This window comes from Sphaerodactylus townsendi, linkage group LG06 (assembly GCF_021028975.2).
Source record: "Sphaerodactylus townsendi isolate TG3544 linkage group LG06, MPM_Stown_v2.3, whole genome shotgun sequence".
Taxonomy (NCBI): domain Eukaryota; kingdom Metazoa; phylum Chordata; class Lepidosauria; order Squamata; family Sphaerodactylidae; genus Sphaerodactylus; species Sphaerodactylus townsendi.
In genome coordinates this window covers 59296612-59315588 of record NC_059430.1, presented here as the reverse complement: position 1 = coordinate 59315588, position 18977 = coordinate 59296612, and the positions used below count along the sequence as shown (strand labels likewise).

Genomic DNA, 18977 nt, shown 5'->3' with positions numbered 1-18977 from the left:
TAAAAAATAGGTTGGTGAATGACTGAGAAGAAGAGAATGAGACATAGTAAGGTGAGAGGATATGGAGGTTGCCAAAAGTAGGGGAAAAGGAAAATAATAATTATATCATAACTATTTCCTCTTTTCTTTCTCCTGGCAACCCCCGCGTCCTCTCTGCTTTCCCTGCCTTGTTCTCTCCTTCTCAGTCATTCACTACCTTTTACTGGCCTTCCATCTTCAGCTATTTTTATTGTTTATTTACTTAATTTATATCCCAACTTTCTCTGTAGTGGGGACCAAAGCAGCTTTATTCACCTTGCCTTTTGATCTGCATAACAACCTTGTGAGGTAGGTTAAGCTGGAAGTATGTGAGCTTCCACAGTGAAATGGGGATTCAAACCTGGGTCTCACAGACCCTTTTCTGAAGCTCTAACTGCTACACCTCATTGGCTTTTATAGGATAGTTGCTCTTGAATAGTAGCAAACAACCAGGCCTAGTTGAGTAATACAAATTGGGTAGTATTACGGTACCCAGAGGTTGTTTCCAGGGTCAGGATTGCGCATTTCCAGGTGGGACATGGAAATCTCCAAGAATACTAACAGAATTACTGACAGCAAAGATCTATTACCCTGGGGAAAACGACTGCTTGGGAGGGTGGATTCTAAGGCATTGTATTCAGCTGAGGCCTCTCCCTTCCCCAAACCTGGCTCTATTTTTTTTAATTGTTTGGACTTTTATACCGCCCCATCCCCAAGGGGCTCTGGGCGGTGTACAACATAAAATATGATTATAAATAAATTACTAAAACCTTTAAAACAGCAATAACAATAATAGAGGCGTCCGCCAACCCCGGGAGAGAGGGAGGGCAGCGAGTCCCATTAGATGACGGGCCTACTCAGACTCTTCTCAGACGCCACCACAAAATTTCCAGGAATTTTCCAACCCAGAGCTGGCAACCCTGGGACTCAGGCCTGGCCCCAATAAGTCCTCTCTCAAATACCAAATTAGGAACGGAAATGGCCCTGGCCTCTTCCCTTGCCTTTTGACTCATAGAAACTGAGCCTAGTTTCTTAGCTTAGCAACAACCACTGAGGGCATCTCTTGCTTACAGGTGCTGCTTTAATTATACAGATAGATTGAGATTTTACATTTTGTTCCTGCAAACATGGGGCTTTTTTCAGGTTTCTAGAAAGATCTGTTGTGCCTATCCACCGCTCCAGTCACTGAATTTAAGTCAGATTTGGCTGACTTAACTATTAATATTTAGTTCTTCCTCTTCTATTGGTTAAGGTATTGCCTTAAAAATGCTAAATATAATTGAATGAGCCAACTAGTACCAAAACTGATGCTGAACAATGAGATGTGCTGCAGTAATACTTGATACAAAACAAGTGTAGTTCCTTTCTGCCTCAGTTTGCAAAAATGAACATATGATAATAGCTTTAACTTTGGGAAGGTTGCTTTGTGTGACACAGCTGCACTTCTGTTTGCTGTGAAGGTGGGTTTCTGATTTTCCATCATTTTCTCCAAATGCACAAAAAGTGATTGATAGCAGTGAAAATTGGCTCTTGACGGGAAGCAACTGCACATGCAGTTCTGTGTGGGGAATATCTCTCTTAGTGCTGCTTCACAGATGCTGTGGGGCTGCCTGTATTTATAAGAAGAAGAGGAGGAGGAGGAGTTTGGATTTATATCCCCCCTTTCTCTCCTGCAGGAGACTTGGGGGCTTTCCCCACTACAGAAGGGAGCTAAGGTCGACTCAGTTCCCTTCAGTGGAGGGTGATTCCAGGCTGTCCCCACAGCAACTGAGTTGGCCCCCTGGAACCGAGCTAAGTGGGCAGGATCATCTTGGTGCCTGTTTCGCTCCTCGATCGTGATTGGCGCTTGTGTTATGGCGGGAAACGGGAGTGTTCTTTTTTAAAAAACAGTTTTTACAGTTTACAGTTACAAGCGCTTTCTGCCCACCACAACTGTCCCGTTCTGCGCATGCCACAAAAGCAGCTCATGATTGGTTGAACGGATGAGGTGTTGTTTCGATGCTTCCCCACTTCGAAGCGGTATCAACCTTGTTCCGGCAGGAAAGGGTAATTCATAACTGCGACAAGACAAAACTGAGACAAAACAATGTTGAGCTCGGTGGCAGTGGGGATTCACTGAGGCGAACCTAGGTAGAAACCAGTTCAACTCTGTCAGTGGGGAAAGCCCCTCAAAGGGGCTTACAATCTCCTTGCCCTTCCCCCCTCACAACAAACACCCTGTGAGGCAGTTGGGGCTGAGAGAGCTCCAAGAAGCTGTGACTAGCCCAAGGTCACCCAGCTGGCGTGTGTGGGAGTATACAGGCTAATGTGAATTCCCCAGATAAGCCTCCACATCTCAGGCGGCAGAGCTGGGAATCAAACCCGGTTCCTCCAGATTAAATATACGAGCTCTTAACCTCCTACGCCACTGCTGCTCCTTGAAAGTACAGCAGGCTTGAAAGTACAGCACTTACTCTGAAACTGCAGGTGCAAACAATGATCATTTTTCAGAATCTTCTGCTGTTTGCTGTTCATTTGCTGTTCATTTTTCTCAAAACCACCTCCGTATTGATGCTCTCTTTGAGCTCCTTTGACAACATAAACAGAGTGTGGAGTTTAATCATTTTGCTATCTCAGCAGAAAATATATACATATTATACATAAAGAGAAGTGTATATTGTAATCTGTTATGAACATTTGTGGAAGATACTTCAGCTTAAAATATGCTTACTGGAAGTGTTGGGAAAGTTTACCTTCGGTTGCTTAAAGAATACCACAATTTACTTTTGAGGCAGTGTCCACCTGATGGTGTCCCAATGCACCCAAAATTTAGAGAGTGTTCATCTATGCAGCAAGGTATTTGGGGAAGCAGGATCTTAGGCTTCAACAACAATATAGTTTCCACATTTATTCTAATGTAGTCTAGAAAGAATAGTTATTTTTTTAAAAAAACGAGTCAAAATATACATTTTAAACTCTGAGCTTTATAGGCTGTGTGAAACAACTGAAGCCTTTATAGGCTGTGTGAAACAACTATTTGCCTAATTATGTATGCCTCAACTCCATTATACAACCTTTGTGCAATAGGTCTGTCACTGCTCAATATGCCTACCTAAACAGAAAGGTCTTGCTATTTCAATTGAGAACACAATTGAGAACAGAAAGGTCTTGCTATTTCAATTTCAATTGAGAACACAGTTACTCCTACTATAAATGCAAAACGAGAAACAGTTGTGTAACATTTGAGGTCATCTTGCAAAGAAACAGAAGTATACAAGAATGAATTCTTCCTGTTGGATTCTTACAACAGCCCATTTTCCCACTATGAACAAGTTAAACATGCATCCTGAAAGATCGGCCCAGAGCTCTGTATTATATATAAACTGACTGACACACCAGATAACATAGTTGTATTTTAAAGGTAGGTTTTAAAAAAATCTTGTATATTGAACTTGAGAGGAAGGCTTGTTTAGAGAACAAGTAACCTTTGTGTTTAATTGCACATGTTGTATAAAATAAACTTGAGGGGTAAAGGTCTTTTAAACAAGGAAGTAATCTTCTACTAAGGTTTTCTATAGCTGTAAGAAGCAATGTTTTGCCCAAAAGTTGTGGCCTAATTTGACATTTGAAAGTGTGGAATTCCATTTTAGATAGCCAATGTTTGACTGGTTAGGATGAGGCAATGGATTTTCAAACAGCTTTATAGCTATCTTGGAAAACCAATGAACTGTCGTGAGCAAGTTTGACTGCTCCAAGTCCTTGGGAAAGTTGCTTTTTTTCTCTCCTTGACCATGGATGTACTGGATGAAATTGACGGCCTTCAAGAGTTCTTTGAAGGTAAGAATTTAATGGATTAAGAACGGTACGGTAAATGGAGCTGAGTGTTTCATTTTTAAGAGTTTTCTTCTCTTGCTTGCCTTTTAGCTCACTTTCTGAATGCAACAGGGATAATGGTCCTTCCTTTTCTGCATGTTCCATTTTTTTTTATTAAAAATAAAGACATCCCATTCCCATTTCAGGTGAGAATGGGTAGACACAGTACATGCTGACTGTTGATCACATCTAGTGCCCCTTACACTCATGTAATTACCTGTAACAACCACATACAAAAGAGGAATCAAGGTAGGTGCATATTACTGAGGAATCTTAGCTTCCAAAACTTTAAGAAATTGAGTTTTACCATGCTGCCTTCCCTTTGTACAGCCAATAGTAGTACCCACATAATACTGTGTATTACAGCTTTCTAATGTAGCCAAATGTGGTAGAAAATACTCCTGTCACTGCTGCACAGTTATGATCAATAGTGATGATTCTGGAAAGCTTGAAAGTTGTGAATCTGATTGATGAGGGCATGCTGAAACTCATCAATGCTGGTACCTCCAATCCCAACACATTTTGCAAGTGCAACTAGTAATTGTTATTCATGTCTGTTTCAATTAGCTCCTTGCACTCAGTTTCTAGCCACAGCTCATCTGAGCTTCTAAAGTGCTTCACTGGATTGTGGCCAACAATTCATAAATACTAAAAAAGGGAAAGGTCAGGAACGTACAAATATTGTTTTATACTCAGTTATTCTATAATGCAGATGGTAGCATTGCCAATCTCCAGATGGCACCTGGAGATCTATGACTGATATCCAGACTACCAAGATAAGTTCCCCTGGAGAATATAGTTGCTCTGGAGAATGGACTTTATGGCATTATACCCTACCAAGGTCCCTTCCCTCCCCTCCCCTCCCCAAATCCTGCCCTCCCCAGGTTCTAGCCCTCCCCCGCAATACCCAAGTATTTCCCAACCCAGAACTGCCAAATGTTACATCAACAAACAAGGGGATATAGGTTCCAGATCCATCTGTGCAGAGGCCTTGCAATTATGATGATGGGCCATACCACAGAACATTTCCCTGGGGGCCATTCATGTGGCTGGAGAGAGCAACACTACTGTGGACTTCCTCTTCAGGCAGGTGTCTTCTTCTCACAAATTGTCCCTGAATCTTCAGTACTTGATTCCTCTTTTCAAAGAATGAGGATGTCCTTGTATATTTGCCACATAAACCAATACAAAATGCCCCCTCTTCTGCTCTGTGGTGAGAATGGAGAACAGCTTCTGGGAGATATTTTCAGATGCATTGATTGGGTCACCTGTATTATGCTTTCCCTTCCTTCCCTCTTCTACACAAGACAATAGCAAAGGTGGTCTCTTACCAGTCAATTGTGATCCTCATAGCCCCTTACTGGCCAATAAAGGTTTTTCTTTCCCACCCTCTTCAGGATAACTCAGAGGAATTTCAGGTTCTCCTGGTAAAGGACTTCCTTCTCAGGAAAGTGACTGTTCTCCACCATGACGTCTCTTCCTTACACCTAACAGTGTGGCTGACTCGGTCCATATGCCAGACTTATGCAGGGTTGCACAGGTGTTGAGAGCATCATGAACCCATCACACAAAAATTCTATGGATCCAACTGGTCATGTTTTGTCCATTTGTCTCAGCCCCAAGGTACATGGTCTGAAACCTGTACTTTATCTGACATTTTTTGTATTTAAAAGATACCAGTTTAGCCACTTCTGTCAAGGTTCACCTTTCTGCAATTTCTGCATTTCATATACTTGTTTGCTCTTGTTTGGCATTTTCAGCCCCTGATTCCAAAAGATTTTTGAGATGCTTAACTAACCTCTACTCAATATTAAACCTCTTTCTCTGTTCGGAGTTTGTCTTGGGTATTGTCACAGATTATACATAAATTTGTTGAGCTTCTGGCAACATCTGACTTGTCACTTTGCTTTATAAAGTTGCCTTCCTAATTGCTATCACCTTCACCAGGGGAGTAGGAAAGTTGCCTTTTTTTAGTAGACTCTCCATTCACCAAATAAGAATGGAGAGTCTACTCCTACATCCTACCTTAGAATTTAGGCCTAAGGTAGTTTCCCACTTCCATATCTCTTGGGACATTACCCTGCTGGTGTTTTCCCAAGAATCCAGTCGACGGGTGAATGATCACTCCACACACTTGATGTTAAGAAAGTACTCTATTTGACTTCTACAAGAATTTAACCATCTGCTTTAAGGGTCTCAAGAAGGGTGAAGCTGCCTTTTCTCAAACCATTTCTAGATCAATGATTTCTGCCAATAGGTTACCCTGTGCCAGTGCCCAGGTGGATTGTCCTCTTCAAGTTAGGACTCATTCCAATAGGGCCCAAGCTGCTTTCCTTGCCAGGGCCGGCCTTTGGGACATCTGTAAGGCAGCAGCCTGATCTGCTTTCACCACATTTTTCTGACATTACTCCATTGATGTGGGCTCCAGTAGTCACGAAGCTGTTGGGACAGCAGTGTTACTGTTGTTATTTTGATGACAAGCCCACACCTGCCTCCATGGCACCTGAACTTGCTACTCTCCCATGTGGGACTGCACTGAAGACACATTGATGAAAACCAAAGTTACACTTACCTGCAACTGTTGTTCCTTGAGTGTCTTCTATGCAGGCACGCATCCCTCTGTCCTTTCCCTCATGTGGTCTACTGTCTGTTCTAATAGTGCTCTTCCACAAAGGCGAAGGGAGAATGGAGTGCTCTCTTCACCTCCTTTCATGTGACTATTTGGGAGGGAAACCAGCCTGTTTTCAGCTCTGGAGGAGAGGAGGGAGAGCCTTTTGATCAGATCTCTGTAGTCAGTCTGTGTAGTCCTCATGCATTCCTGCCTAGAAGACACTCAATGAAGAACAGTAACAGGTAAGTGAAACTTCGTTTCCCCCTCCCTTGAGGTCACACAGGGAGAAGGGGCACCCTAAATACCTTATTCTGCTTCTGTCAGTTTAGTACTTTGAAGCAATTTTGTCACAATGCCTGTCAGATATGAGTGGCAACGTTACTACCTCCTTCATGCCAGGTGGATAAATTAATTGCTGACTGTATTTTTTTCTCTGTACAGCTGTAGAGCCATACCTTCTTTCCCCCTTCCATGTGTGAGAGCATTGTTTCTTTTAGAGTAATGCACAATCTAGATAGCACCTGTCTGCGTAGGACAGATTAATCCCTGTGCCAAGTAAAATCAAAATGGTGCTGTTTATTTACCGTTGAAAATACTGCTTGATCTTCTAAGAGCTTGATCTTCAAGACACTTTGCTCATGTACATTAAATCATTAAATGTCCTAAACATCTTTCAAATATATTTCAAACTACTGTATTTATCCATTGTTAATTTTTAGAATTCTACTTTTCAGGAATTGCTAAGTACATTGATGGTCGAAAATAAATAATACGAGTCTCCTTGAAATTTAAGATTAGTTGGAGACACTTTGTTCCAGGCATTACCAGCTTGTTAACGTTAACTTTTATGAGAGTTTTTATGCAGTTTTCCAGAAGTTGCTCCTGAATTTTGAAGTGCCTTCCTGCAGGTAGTTTGATAGACCCCTTTTCTAATGATGTTCCACAGTATGTCAATGTACTTATTTCAAAAGGACTTGACAATTGAGTCTTCTTTGGTTCTGAGGAGTCTTTTTTGCTTTTGGGTGTACTGCGTTATTTACAATTGATTTTTAATGATGATATGATAATCTGGAATTTACAAAAGGAATTCTTAGTTATTAATTATTATAAGTTGCATAGGAATCTTCATGTGATGTACTAGAGGTCATTAATTCACAGGGTTGTCATAAACTGGAAGCAACTTGATGGCCGTTAACAAAAACATGCACACAGTACATCAGACAATGAGAAGGATGGGAGGTTATAAAGATAAATTATACACAAGACATGATCTCGGCCCATAATTTCATATCAGGGAACAGAAACTTAGCTACTTGCATCGTGATTCTCTGGCAACCAGTAAAAGTTTAAGAGTTTTACTTCTATCAGATTGTGCCCTATAACTTTCACAATAGTTGGGAACCATTATTTTCAACTGGTGAAACGACATTTTCTTATGCTCTGAGTCTTTGCTTACTATTTATTTAAAACACTGACATTTCTCTTTTCTATTGAAAAAGAGCCACAAGGCAGCTTGCATTTAATTTATATTTGGAACAAAAAAACCCAGTATGAAATATTCTGATTAACAAAAGCAGAAACGAAGAAGTAAGAAAGCAATAAACCTTCAAGTGATACCCCTGCTTTCTGCTTTGGAGGGAAAAGAAACCTTAATAGTAGATAACCCTGAAAGAGGTTGTGTGGGGAGATGTGAAGTTCATCAGTCACAACTGGTCTGCTGGTTATACTTTTCCCAGAAAGCCAATAAGAAGTTCTCTTCTTGTGAAAACTGAAAATCTCATGTAGGGTGAGGAGAACAAGAGTGAAGTAGTGGTTAGAATTTTTGAAACTTGCATTCAAATCCCTACCGGGCCATGAAGCTCACTGAGCGTCCATCCCACACCTGCTGCTAGAGAGATTCACATCCCTCTGTGTCTGGCTGGGGTCATCCCTGATTCATCCCCAAGGCATGCCTTGGTCCATTTGAACACATTGAGCGACATTCCCTTTTCTAGCCCCAGTGCCAGCAGGAGAGGACAGAAATAGAGGATAATGCATCAGGAGAGTGTGCAAAGGGAATTGGTAAACAGGAAGCATGGATTGGTTAGGGTGCTGACAAGGCATGCACTGCAGTGCATATGTGTGTAGGGAAAACATGAGGTGAATGAGTGGACTTTGTAGGCAAACAGGCAGTACAAAGCACAGGTAAGTGAGAGTAAAAGTTGTTCAGCTGGACATCAGAATACAGGAACTTCTTGGAGAGAGTTGTAACAGGATGAGAAGGGCTAAAAAAAGGCAGTGGAGTTTTGTGGGAAGTGGGAGTGAAATGATGCAGAGCTAAAGCAACATGGTTTTTTGGAACTGAGAGCAGTTGTGTTATGGATTTGCATGTCTCTGCAGGTGAACTTCTTGAGTGAGGTGAAAGAGGCAGATAGGTGTATTGGATCCCTGGTGTATGAAGGAAAATGCTCCAAAGCAAGCTGTTAGTGCTTTCTTTGCTGAAGATTTCATAGCTTTCCACTGGGAATTATGGGTTTTCTTTTGAAGCCAAAATTATGTGGTGGTGCTAAAGTCAAATGTAAAAAGAGCATTGCTGGTCTAAAAATCTAAGTAAATGAATCGAGAAAGAAATCACAGACTAAATTCACACTTTACATTTGTAGGACAGGATGTCCTTGGAACATCAGAGGATGCAATTGCAGATACTCATATGTTAGAAGAATTTATAGGTAGTGAGCTTGAAGTATTTGGAAATCGGTAAGTATGAAAAGCTACACACACCATTTTCTTTGCTATTTTCTATTTGTTTCGATTATTTATACCTGTACACAGAAAATCCCAGTATAATCTACCTGAAGTATGAAATTTCAAGTTTTGTTCTGGTATGAAGATTCTTTTTACCAATTGGATTTACAGCCTCTTTGTACAGAAATATGTAATTATTTGAAAGGGAGCCAAATAGCCAAAATTGGAATCTTTTACAATGTTTCCAAACAAAAAAAATAAAAGGTTTAATCAAAGGGTTTGCAGAAGGGGATTATTTGCTTTGAGCTTCTGTTTAATGGGACACTGCTAATGCAGAGATGTTAGCCATGTTTTCACTGTTTGCTCCTCTACAGGAACACATAATTCCAGAAAACTGATGGTGATTAATGTTAAGGGAGCTGCAGTCCCAGTTCATGGGCTAAGGAATGAGTGAGAACACTGCTTTTATATTCACTTCTCATTAACCAGTAACTTAATAAACTTGCAGTGTTTATTATTTCTAATTAATGTTATGCTAACATCTAATTATTGGGTATACTTGGTGACTATCCAAAATAAGATTCACATGATCTTGTAAAACTAACATACAACATTTTATCACGATGGAAAACTACATTGTTGGTAGCCACCAAAGTCTTTCTTCTCTTCACTATCCACTGGCTATAATTCCAGGCCAAGCAAGCTACCAGATTCACCACCAGACTCTGGATCAGAGCCATGTTCACCACCACAGTCCAAAGGTGGGTATAATGGCCCCAATTTCTTGGTATTCTGTTGCAGCTGTTTTTGTTTACAGTGTTCATACTGCACACTAACGATGAATGGTGCATTATTTTTTTCATTTCAGATGCACATTACCCTATTTCCTGCTGTAATGGAATGCAACCATCATTATCTTATCCTTCCATAGAATGCACCAGCACATTTCCATGCATGTTTTTGGAGTCTTCTTCTAAGATGAATTCCAGTGGGGAAGTCTGTGGTGCACATCAAGATTGTAGTTTGAAGACAAGCAATACTGTAACTCTCCGGAATTGTTTTATGCCTTCTGCACACCATTCTTCAAATTATTCTCATCCAGCTTTAAGAGACTCTCTCAACCCAAGGTAAAAAAATTTATATTGTAATTCAAAGAAGTAAGTGGTGAATGGCATTTAAAAAAAACCCTTAGAAAAATTACTAGGATTTAAATTTCAGAAGAATGACTCTGTCCCCTTCTGCTCGTGCAGAATAATTCACTTTCAATCCACTTTAATATACTTTGCAGCTGGATTTTACTGTGCACAATAGCAAAATCCACTTGCAAATAATTGTGGAAGTGGATTGAAAGTGCATTATTCTGCATGTGTAGAAGGGGCCTCTGTTGGACCTTCAACAAGTCGCTTACAGCTGTGATAGTCTAAAAATAAGAGCCAAAAAAGCCAAAAACACAATCTATATAAAATTAGGTTTGCTACCTCCTGGTGATTTTGGGGCTGGAGTCTGAAGAGAATGGGGTTTAAGGAGGGAAGAGGCTTCAATAGGGTATAATACCACATAGTCCACCTTCCAAAGTGGCCATTTTCTCCAGGTGAACCCATCTCTGTCACCTAGAGATCAGTTGTAATAGCAGGACACTCCAGTCACCACCTGGAGGTTGGCAGGTGTTGGCATTAGGACCAACTCATTGATATACAACAGTGTGAGCCAGATGTTACAAAATAAAAAGAGGGGGGAGCTGATTTTTCAGGACATCATGATCTTAGGACTTTCTTGTACAAGGCTATGGTAGAACTTCTGGCGGGCAAAGGTGATTATGAATCCTGACTTGTAAGGAATCAGGTTGCTGGTGGGCTATGGGCCATAAGAACAAGAGTCAGTCAAACAATGCAGCTCCATAGTAACAGTTCCCCACAGTGTTCCTAATCTCTCTCTTAACCAGTTAAAGTCCCTTTTGAGAAGAACGTTAGCAGTGAAATATTTTTTAAACTGTAGCATCTTAGAGACTTGTGAAGTTGGCATGTACATCTCTCCACAGGGTGGCAGTATTTAAATGTTTATTGTTTCTGTTTTTCTTCCCAAGATTTGAAAGCTGATTTGATTATTGCCTTTGGGTTAACTTCCCTCTCTGATTAGGACAGGTTTATTTGTGATTTAAAAAATTAAATAACACAGTTCTATACCACCTCTCCAACTGGATGGAGTTCCCAAGGTGGTGATAGCATCCCCAAATAGTTCTTTTCTTCATTTGGCTGCTGTGGTGGCTGAGCAGCAGTTATTAATTTTGTAGAGTGACAGGATGGATTTTGCTTTAGCTTTATTTATTCATTGCTGTGGTGCTAATCGTGCTCCAGCTTCAATAGTTTGATAATAGTTATAAGTATAATGGGGAAAAGGAAAGAGAATATTTGACTGCATGGCAAAAGCCTACTTGCTCTGTCTTCCTATTTCCTTTTTTTTTTAACTGCAGGCATTTCATCCAGTCTAATATATACATATCAATGGAGCATTTATGGCAGGCATAACTCATCAGACAACAAAGCTAGGAGACTTTAAATTGTCCAGGATAATTGTGGGGGGTTCCAGGACTAACCTGAAAGACATGGGAATACCACCCCCCCCCCCCAATAAACTATTTGCAATGGCAGATAAGGCTCTGTTTTTGGCAGTCATAACTCATCAGAAAAGAATGCTACAGGTTTGAAAACTTGCATTCAGTTCTTGAATGATGATAGTAGTTGAAGTGGCAAAAATGAAGACAACCAGAACACTCCAAACCGGGTGATCTTCACTGTAGGCTACATGTAATAGAAAGATTTAAACAATCTGTCATGTATCTCTAATACTCAAATCCTCAATCTGCAATAGAAGGTTGCTGGGTAACCCACTCTCAGCTGGACCTACCTCATAGCGTTGTTGTGAGGGTTAAATGGAGGACAGGAGAACAATGCAGCTTTGGGTACCCAATGGGGAGAAAGACTAGTTAGCACATTTGTTAAAAATCTAATTTTGATGACTTTAAAATAGTTACGTCATTTGTCATTTTGCAGAGCAGCTGTTAGAAAGGGCTGTTACATCCTCCACCAATACAATAATAATGGTAACAACCCAGTACCTAAAATGGGAGTTTTAACTTCTGTTCCACATGTATAACCACTAAAACAGATTAATGTTCCATTATCATGCAGGAGAGGACAAGCATCCATTTGCCACTTTGTTAGATTATGGGGAAATTTTACCTCTCCCCACTTCTGTTTGTAATATTAACAAAGGTTTGCTACTATACTACTATTGTGTACTTTCTAAGTGGCCAAGAGATGAGATAGAGTTGAGACCAAGGCCCCTTCCGCACGGAGGGACGATGGCGCAGAGCTGTGCCGTCGTCAGGGTGACTCACCAGTCCTGCGGCCCTCTGGCGCATTGCTGAGGCCAGGGGACACGCCCCCCTGCCCTGCGTGGCCGCTCCAGGGTTGCAGGGCAAAGGGGGCGTGTCCCCAGGCCTCGGCAACGCGCCGGAGGGCCGCGGGACTGGTGAGTCGCCTGGTGGTGGTGGGGGGAAGGTGCTTGGAAGCTGCTGCCGTTCGCACGGCAGCGGCTCCAAGCCGGCGTTTCCAAAAAACCATGCTGGGGAAGCGTGGTTTGGAAACGCCGGCTTCACGCTGGTCGGGTGGCGCGAGGGTGGTGCAGCTGTGCAGAAGCTGTGCCCCCTGTGCGAATGGCGGCCTGGGGACGGCGTTTTTGCCGTCCCCAGGCCGCCATATTCCGCCCGTGCGGAAAGGGCCCAAGAGTTGAAAATGACACAGAAAAATTAGGTAGACAGAGAAATTAATGAAAAAAGAGTGGAAAAGGGGGAGAGGAATCAACAGCCCAATCCACAGGTGTCAGGTGGGTGGGAGATGACACCACTCTGGTGCCACCTCCCCTCCTCCCCTCCAAAGGGCTTTCCCATGGCGGGGAAGTCCAAAAGGTTTTTTTTAAAAAGCAGGGCGAAAATCCTCCACAGCAGGAAATAAAGAAAAGTAAACAAAATTGTGGCATTTCTCTGTCAGTGCATGGAGGCCGATTAGGCTCCTGAGGCCAACTAAGGTGGGTTCCACACCCAGAACGCCCCCCCCCCCCAGCTATACCAGAACAGCATTCTGTTCCAGCAGGCCTGGGCAAGGGAGGATGCTTCCAGGTCGGCTGCCCAGGTAAGTTACCGCTCTGCTGGAGCATTTGCCCCTTGCACTGGCAGAAAGGGTATTTCCACCGGTGCAGGAGCACATTGGTTCCAGAGGGGGATTTGCTGCCCCCTGGATTGGGCTGCCTGGGAAAGAGAGGGAAAGATTGTTTTATCTTGCTATGACTCACTAACTACTGCAATGCTTCAGTCTTGCAAAAAAGCAAGTCTTGCAGATAGTCAGAGTGCCTTTCATTGTGTTCATACTTCCATGCAGCCCTAGGGGCTGTATCCAGGACTGCATTGAAAGGAAAATCATTGGAAAAGGAGTTCACCTGGATGGAGCACATAGTTTTAGAACTATATTTAATCTTGAAAGAAAGAGGAGTCATGCAAGGGAGGGGAGGGAGGGGAGGGGCCTAGCATCTGGACATGGCCCAACCACCCTAGCGGAGGGAGGGGGTGGGATGCCATGCAAGGGAAGGGGAGGTAGGGGGAGGAGAATTCCTTCAGAAAGGAATAAGGATTGTTTTTGGATTATCTTTAAGATATTGTTTTACAGTTTTTGTTATTGATACTGATGGTCCTACCCCCCCCCCCCCCCCCCGCAGCCTTTCCTTGGTGTCTAAAAAGAGAAAGCGTTCATTGGAGGACTCCCTTGAACTTCTCACATGTACTGGCAGTGCAGGACCAAGTAAGTAAAACACACAGATGAAAAGCCTTAAGAGTGTTCAATTTAGACATGTAGAATATATACAACATGGTACTCCTATACTCTTATCTACAGTCTCATAGAGACAGCACCCCTGGAACGGTAAAAAAACAGTTCCAGGGCGCAGTTCGCACAGCTGCTGCCTCTGCAATGAGGCAGCACCGTACTTTCCCCCCATTGCCGGGGGGGTGGTGGTGGTGGTGGTGGTGGTGGTTTCTGTTTTTGAAACTTACTCAATGTGTTAGTCTTTTCAAAAACAGCGTTTTGAACTGTTTTACGGTGTCTCCATTTTGGTCACCAACTTACCTTCTCTGCCCTGTGCAGCTCTGCAGGGACAAGGGTAGCCATTGATTGACTTTTCCTCCATAAATCTGTCCAAGCCCCTTTTAAAGCTATCCAGGTTAGTGGCCATCACCCTCCTGTGGCAACATATTCCAAACACCAATCACGCGTTGCGTGAAGAAATGTTTCCTTTTATTAGTCCTAATTCTTCCCCCCCCCCCCAGCATTTTCAATGTATGCCCCCCTGGTTCTAGTATTGTGAGAAAGAGAGGAAAAATTCTCTCTGTTGACATTTTCTACCCCATGCATAATTTTATAGACTTCAGTCATATCTTCCCTCAGACATCTTCTCTCCAAACGAAAGAATCTCAAATGCTGCAGCCTCTCCCCATAAGGAAGGTGCTCCAGTCCCTCAATCATCCTCGTTGCCCTTCTCTGCACTTTTTCTACCTCTTCAATATCCTTTTTGAGATGTAGCGACCAGAACTGAACACAGTACTCCAAGTGCAGTCGCACCACTGCTTTATATAAGAGCATAACAATCTTTGCAGTTTTATTATCAATTCCTTTCCTAATTATCCCCAGCATAGAGTTTGCCTTTTTTCACAGCTGCCATGCATTGAGTTGACATTCCCATGGAACTATCAACTAAGACGCCCAAATTCCTTTCCTGGTCTGTGACTGATAGCACTGATATCTGTAGCATGTATGTGAAGTTTGGATTTTTTGCCCCTATGTGCATCACTTTGCATTTTGCTACATTGAACTGCATTTGCCATTTCTTAGCCCACTCACCTAATTTATAAAGGTCCGCTTGGAGCTCTTCGCAATCCATGTGGTTCTCACCACCCTACATAGTTTGGTATCATCCGCAAACTTGGCCACCATGCTACCCACCTCTACTTCCAGATCATTTATGAATAAGTTAAAGAGCAGTGGTCCCAAAACGGATCCTTGGGGAACACCACTCCCTACATCTCTCCACTGTGAGAACTTCCCATTTACACCCATCCTTGGCTTCCTGTTTCTCAACCAGTTTTTAATTCATAGGAGGACTTCCCCTCTTATTCCTTGATTGCTGAGTTTTCTCAATAGTCTCTGGTGAGAAGCTTTGTCAAAAGCCTTTTGGAAATCCAAGTAGACAATATCCACTGGTTCCCCCTTATCCAAATGACTGTTTACACCCTCAAAGAACTCTAGTAAGTTTGTAAGACAGGATTTGCCTCTGCAAAAGCCATGCTGACTCTTCCTCAGCAGGAAATGAGGGGGAAATATCCCAGATGCCACTTTGACTGCCCACTCTGGAAATGGCTGCAATTGTGTGTTATGTTAAAAAATCAGCACAAAACTGGAAAAAGATAGAGGGAAAACAGTGGAATATTGCTGGTTGCCAACAATATTATCTGGATGTCTCCACTAATTGTGCATGAATGAAAATAATTTCACAGTTGCACAGCAATATTATGTCCTGTTAGCTGAAGCTCTTGCACAATAGTATTCCAGTACTAAGATGTCTGTGTGGTTCAGTGGGCAACGGGGCAGCACTGTGCCACCAGCCATTATCCATTTGACTAAGGAACTGGTATCTTTGTAGCGGCAGTTAAGGACTCTTCTTCCACTGTGCAAGAATACAACAGAGATGGCCAGAATGTAGCATCTGCTGAGAAATACTTTCAGTCTCTGGCATGGCAACCATATCGAATATCAACTTGGAGCAGCCTTTTAAACCACAGTTACGAAAAACTGTAAGTGTTGATCATGTTTGTTCCCCTTTGTTATGATCTCAGGTGGTATGAAATAGTACAGAAATAAATGGCATAATATGTATATTCTTGTGGACAAGATGCAACACATGTCTGTACTACATATTCAAAGCAGTTAGATTGTTTGGCCCGCCTCTTTCCACTTTGGTTATCCTGGAAATTAAGGCCACAAATAGAGAACAGAAATTGACAGACCTCAGAAAGATTTGTTGGATTTGTTGAGTGTAGCCAAAACTGTGGAGTGGGTTTAAAATCAGGTAAGTTCACTTAAGATGCTGCCTGATACTGGGTTCATGGAGTGAGGCAGTTGCAAGATGTTCCAGTCTTTTACTACCTGTCATGGTTGGCACAGTTAAGACATTCCATGCAGTGGTGGGATTTAAATAATTTAACAATTGGTTGTTTACAAGCACCATTTTAACAACCGGTTCTGCCAAAGTGGTGCGAACCTGCTGAATCCCACCACTGATTCCATGCCAACTGAAGTCATGTTGCTGACACTGCAGTGCCTCTGCGGCAAACTAAGAAACAATCCAGTTTAGTTATGGCTCATAAAAAAAGGGAGAGAGAATAGCAAAACACCTAAAAAGTGTCTGCTATAAATCTATCCTTCAACAAGCAGAGATTACACACATGCCAGATTGGTAAAATGTTAATGTTAAGCATTCAGCAATATTCATTGTTGCATTGATTATAGCTGTGATTTGCTGGTTTTCCTAATAGCATTCTCTTCTCCTCTCCTAATAGCATCTTTCTTCCTAGAACCCCCCCCCCCCCCCCAACAGCTTTTAGCATTCCTTGGGTTTAAAGAGAACTGGTTGAAGGACTGACAGATAAATATTGTATAAAGTTGTCAGATGGTTTCAAGTGGTGGCCAATGGCCATGCTGTTGGTGAATGTACTTTACACTGGATAATGGTTTTCCTGTTCATCCAAAATCTTTCCTTTGTTTCTGTTTTCACAGATAGAGATAGAGAATTGGATAAAATTAAAATGCATTAAAATGACAAATTTCTGATAATTTAAGATCTCAAAATAAAAAGGGATTATCATTTTCAGAGGGCTAATTTAACATTTATTCAGAGGATGATTGTTAGCTAAGCCAAAATAACAGAAGTGACAATTCAGTTTCCACTAAACATTTCAGGCTTATTATATTAATAAAACCAACAATAAATATTTATTTATCTGACATACTTGTACCTTTCCCATTAACCAAAATCGTCTCAGACAAATAAAATACAGCTGTGTTTTCATGTTAAAAATGAGTGAAAATGTAAAATGAAAAGCCGTATTTGTTTCTGTCATTTGGATAACAAAAACCAAATGGATAAACTAATGAACAAGGTAATTATTAATTTGTTTTCATTCATTTCTGTAGTGTCTGGCTGTATGGTTTACACAGTTCAACAACAGTTCAGATTTTGAGGGGGGGGGGAGAAATTGGGAGAGATGGAACTCTTCCAACCATCATTGTTAAACATCTAGTAGTAGAAGAAGAAGAGTTTGGATTTATATCCCCCCTTTCTCTCCTGTAGGAGACTCAAAGGGGCTTACAATCTCCTTGCCCTTCCCCCCTCACAACAAACACCCTGTGAGGTGGGTTGGGCTGAGAGAGCTCCGAAAAGCTGTGACTAACCCAAGGTCACCCAGCTGGCGTGTGTGGGAGTTCACAGGCTAATCTGAATTCCCCAGATAAGCCTCCACAACTCAAGCGGCAGAGCTGGGAATCAAACCCGGTTCCTCCAGATCAGAGTGCACCTGCACTTAGCCACTACGCCACTGCTAATAGAAGAGAGATGATCTGATGGCTCTTTCAACAGTTTTTTCTACCAGTTACTAGTGGTTTAAAACAGGACTTTCCTGATTTTATGTAAGTTCTGTTCTCCCTTAATTCTATCTCTATCTGCATAGTACCATTATTTTGGAAATTGTTTTCAGTCTTCCATCTGGTGCCTTGTCATAGCTTCATGTGGGAGTTTTTCCAATATTCCTGCTATATTAATGGTCAATTACGTCTATCTGTATGTGTGATTTTGAATGATCCATGACCTGATCTCCTGACATCTTTTAGTTCATTTAAAAAACATCTGTCTTACTTCCTCACAGAGGTGTGGGTGCTTTAGATTGCTGTTATGGCAACTGGAGAATTTTCCTGGATAGAATTTGCCCACTTCCATAGTAATCGTTAGACCTGACAGGGGAAAAACACAAGAGGAAGGGTGTGATTTGGGCTCAGCAGGAGGGTAGAGGCAGTGGTGGGATTCCAATAATTTAACAACCTGTTCCAAAAGGACTCAGAGATGGGATTACAACCAGTTCTTTGAACTAGATAAAAAATTAGCTACCAGTTCTACCTAACTGGCACGAATAGATTGAATTCCACCACTGGGTAGAGATGAGAAAGTTGTGCTCTGCTGACAAAAATCTTTTGTAGATCCCAAGGCTTTTTTTTGTATACTAAACGATGAGAACAGAGAAAGGCATTTAGCCTTCAAGCTGATTTTCATGTAAGTTGGTGGTAGTAACAAGAAGATGGGCAAAAGTGCTGTTGCGTTCAAGCCCTGTTAGTGAACTTTCCAGAGGCATTTGGTTAGCCATTTGCAAAGAGGATGCTGAACTGAATGGACATTCAGTCTGAACTAGAAGGGCTGACATTGGTTGCTTCTGTGCAGATCAAAATTTGACTTGTCAATGACTCACATATATCAAGTTACAAAATGAAATCAACCTTCCCCCAAGTGCATATAGGCCATTAAAGACCTGGATAGGATCATCAACTGCTCCACATCTAACTCATATTTAAATTCATTGGGCTTTTTCAAGAACCTGACTAATGCTCTCCTATTGGTCTTG

At 41.9% G+C, this 18977-nt stretch overlaps 1 protein-coding gene across 1 annotated transcript in view; it reads left to right on the top strand.

Moving 5' to 3' along the window:
* The first annotated feature begins 3216 nt into the window (after nt 1-3216).
* Nucleotides 3217-18977, top strand: part of MYRFL (myelin regulatory factor like) — a 54379-nt gene continuing 38618 nt past the window's right edge. Inside the window, exons 1-6 of the mRNA XM_048499177.1 lie at nt 3217-3418; nt 9124-9217; nt 9899-9966; nt 10074-10332; nt 13976-14058; nt 15953-16103. Of these exons, the coding sequence (XP_048355134.1) occupies nt 9171-9217; nt 9899-9966; nt 10074-10332; nt 13976-14058; nt 15953-16103 (608 nt within the window). The 5' untranslated portion in view covers nt 3217-3418; nt 9124-9170. The remainder of the gene's footprint in view (nt 3419-9123; nt 9218-9898; nt 9967-10073; nt 10333-13975; nt 14059-15952; nt 16104-18977) is intronic.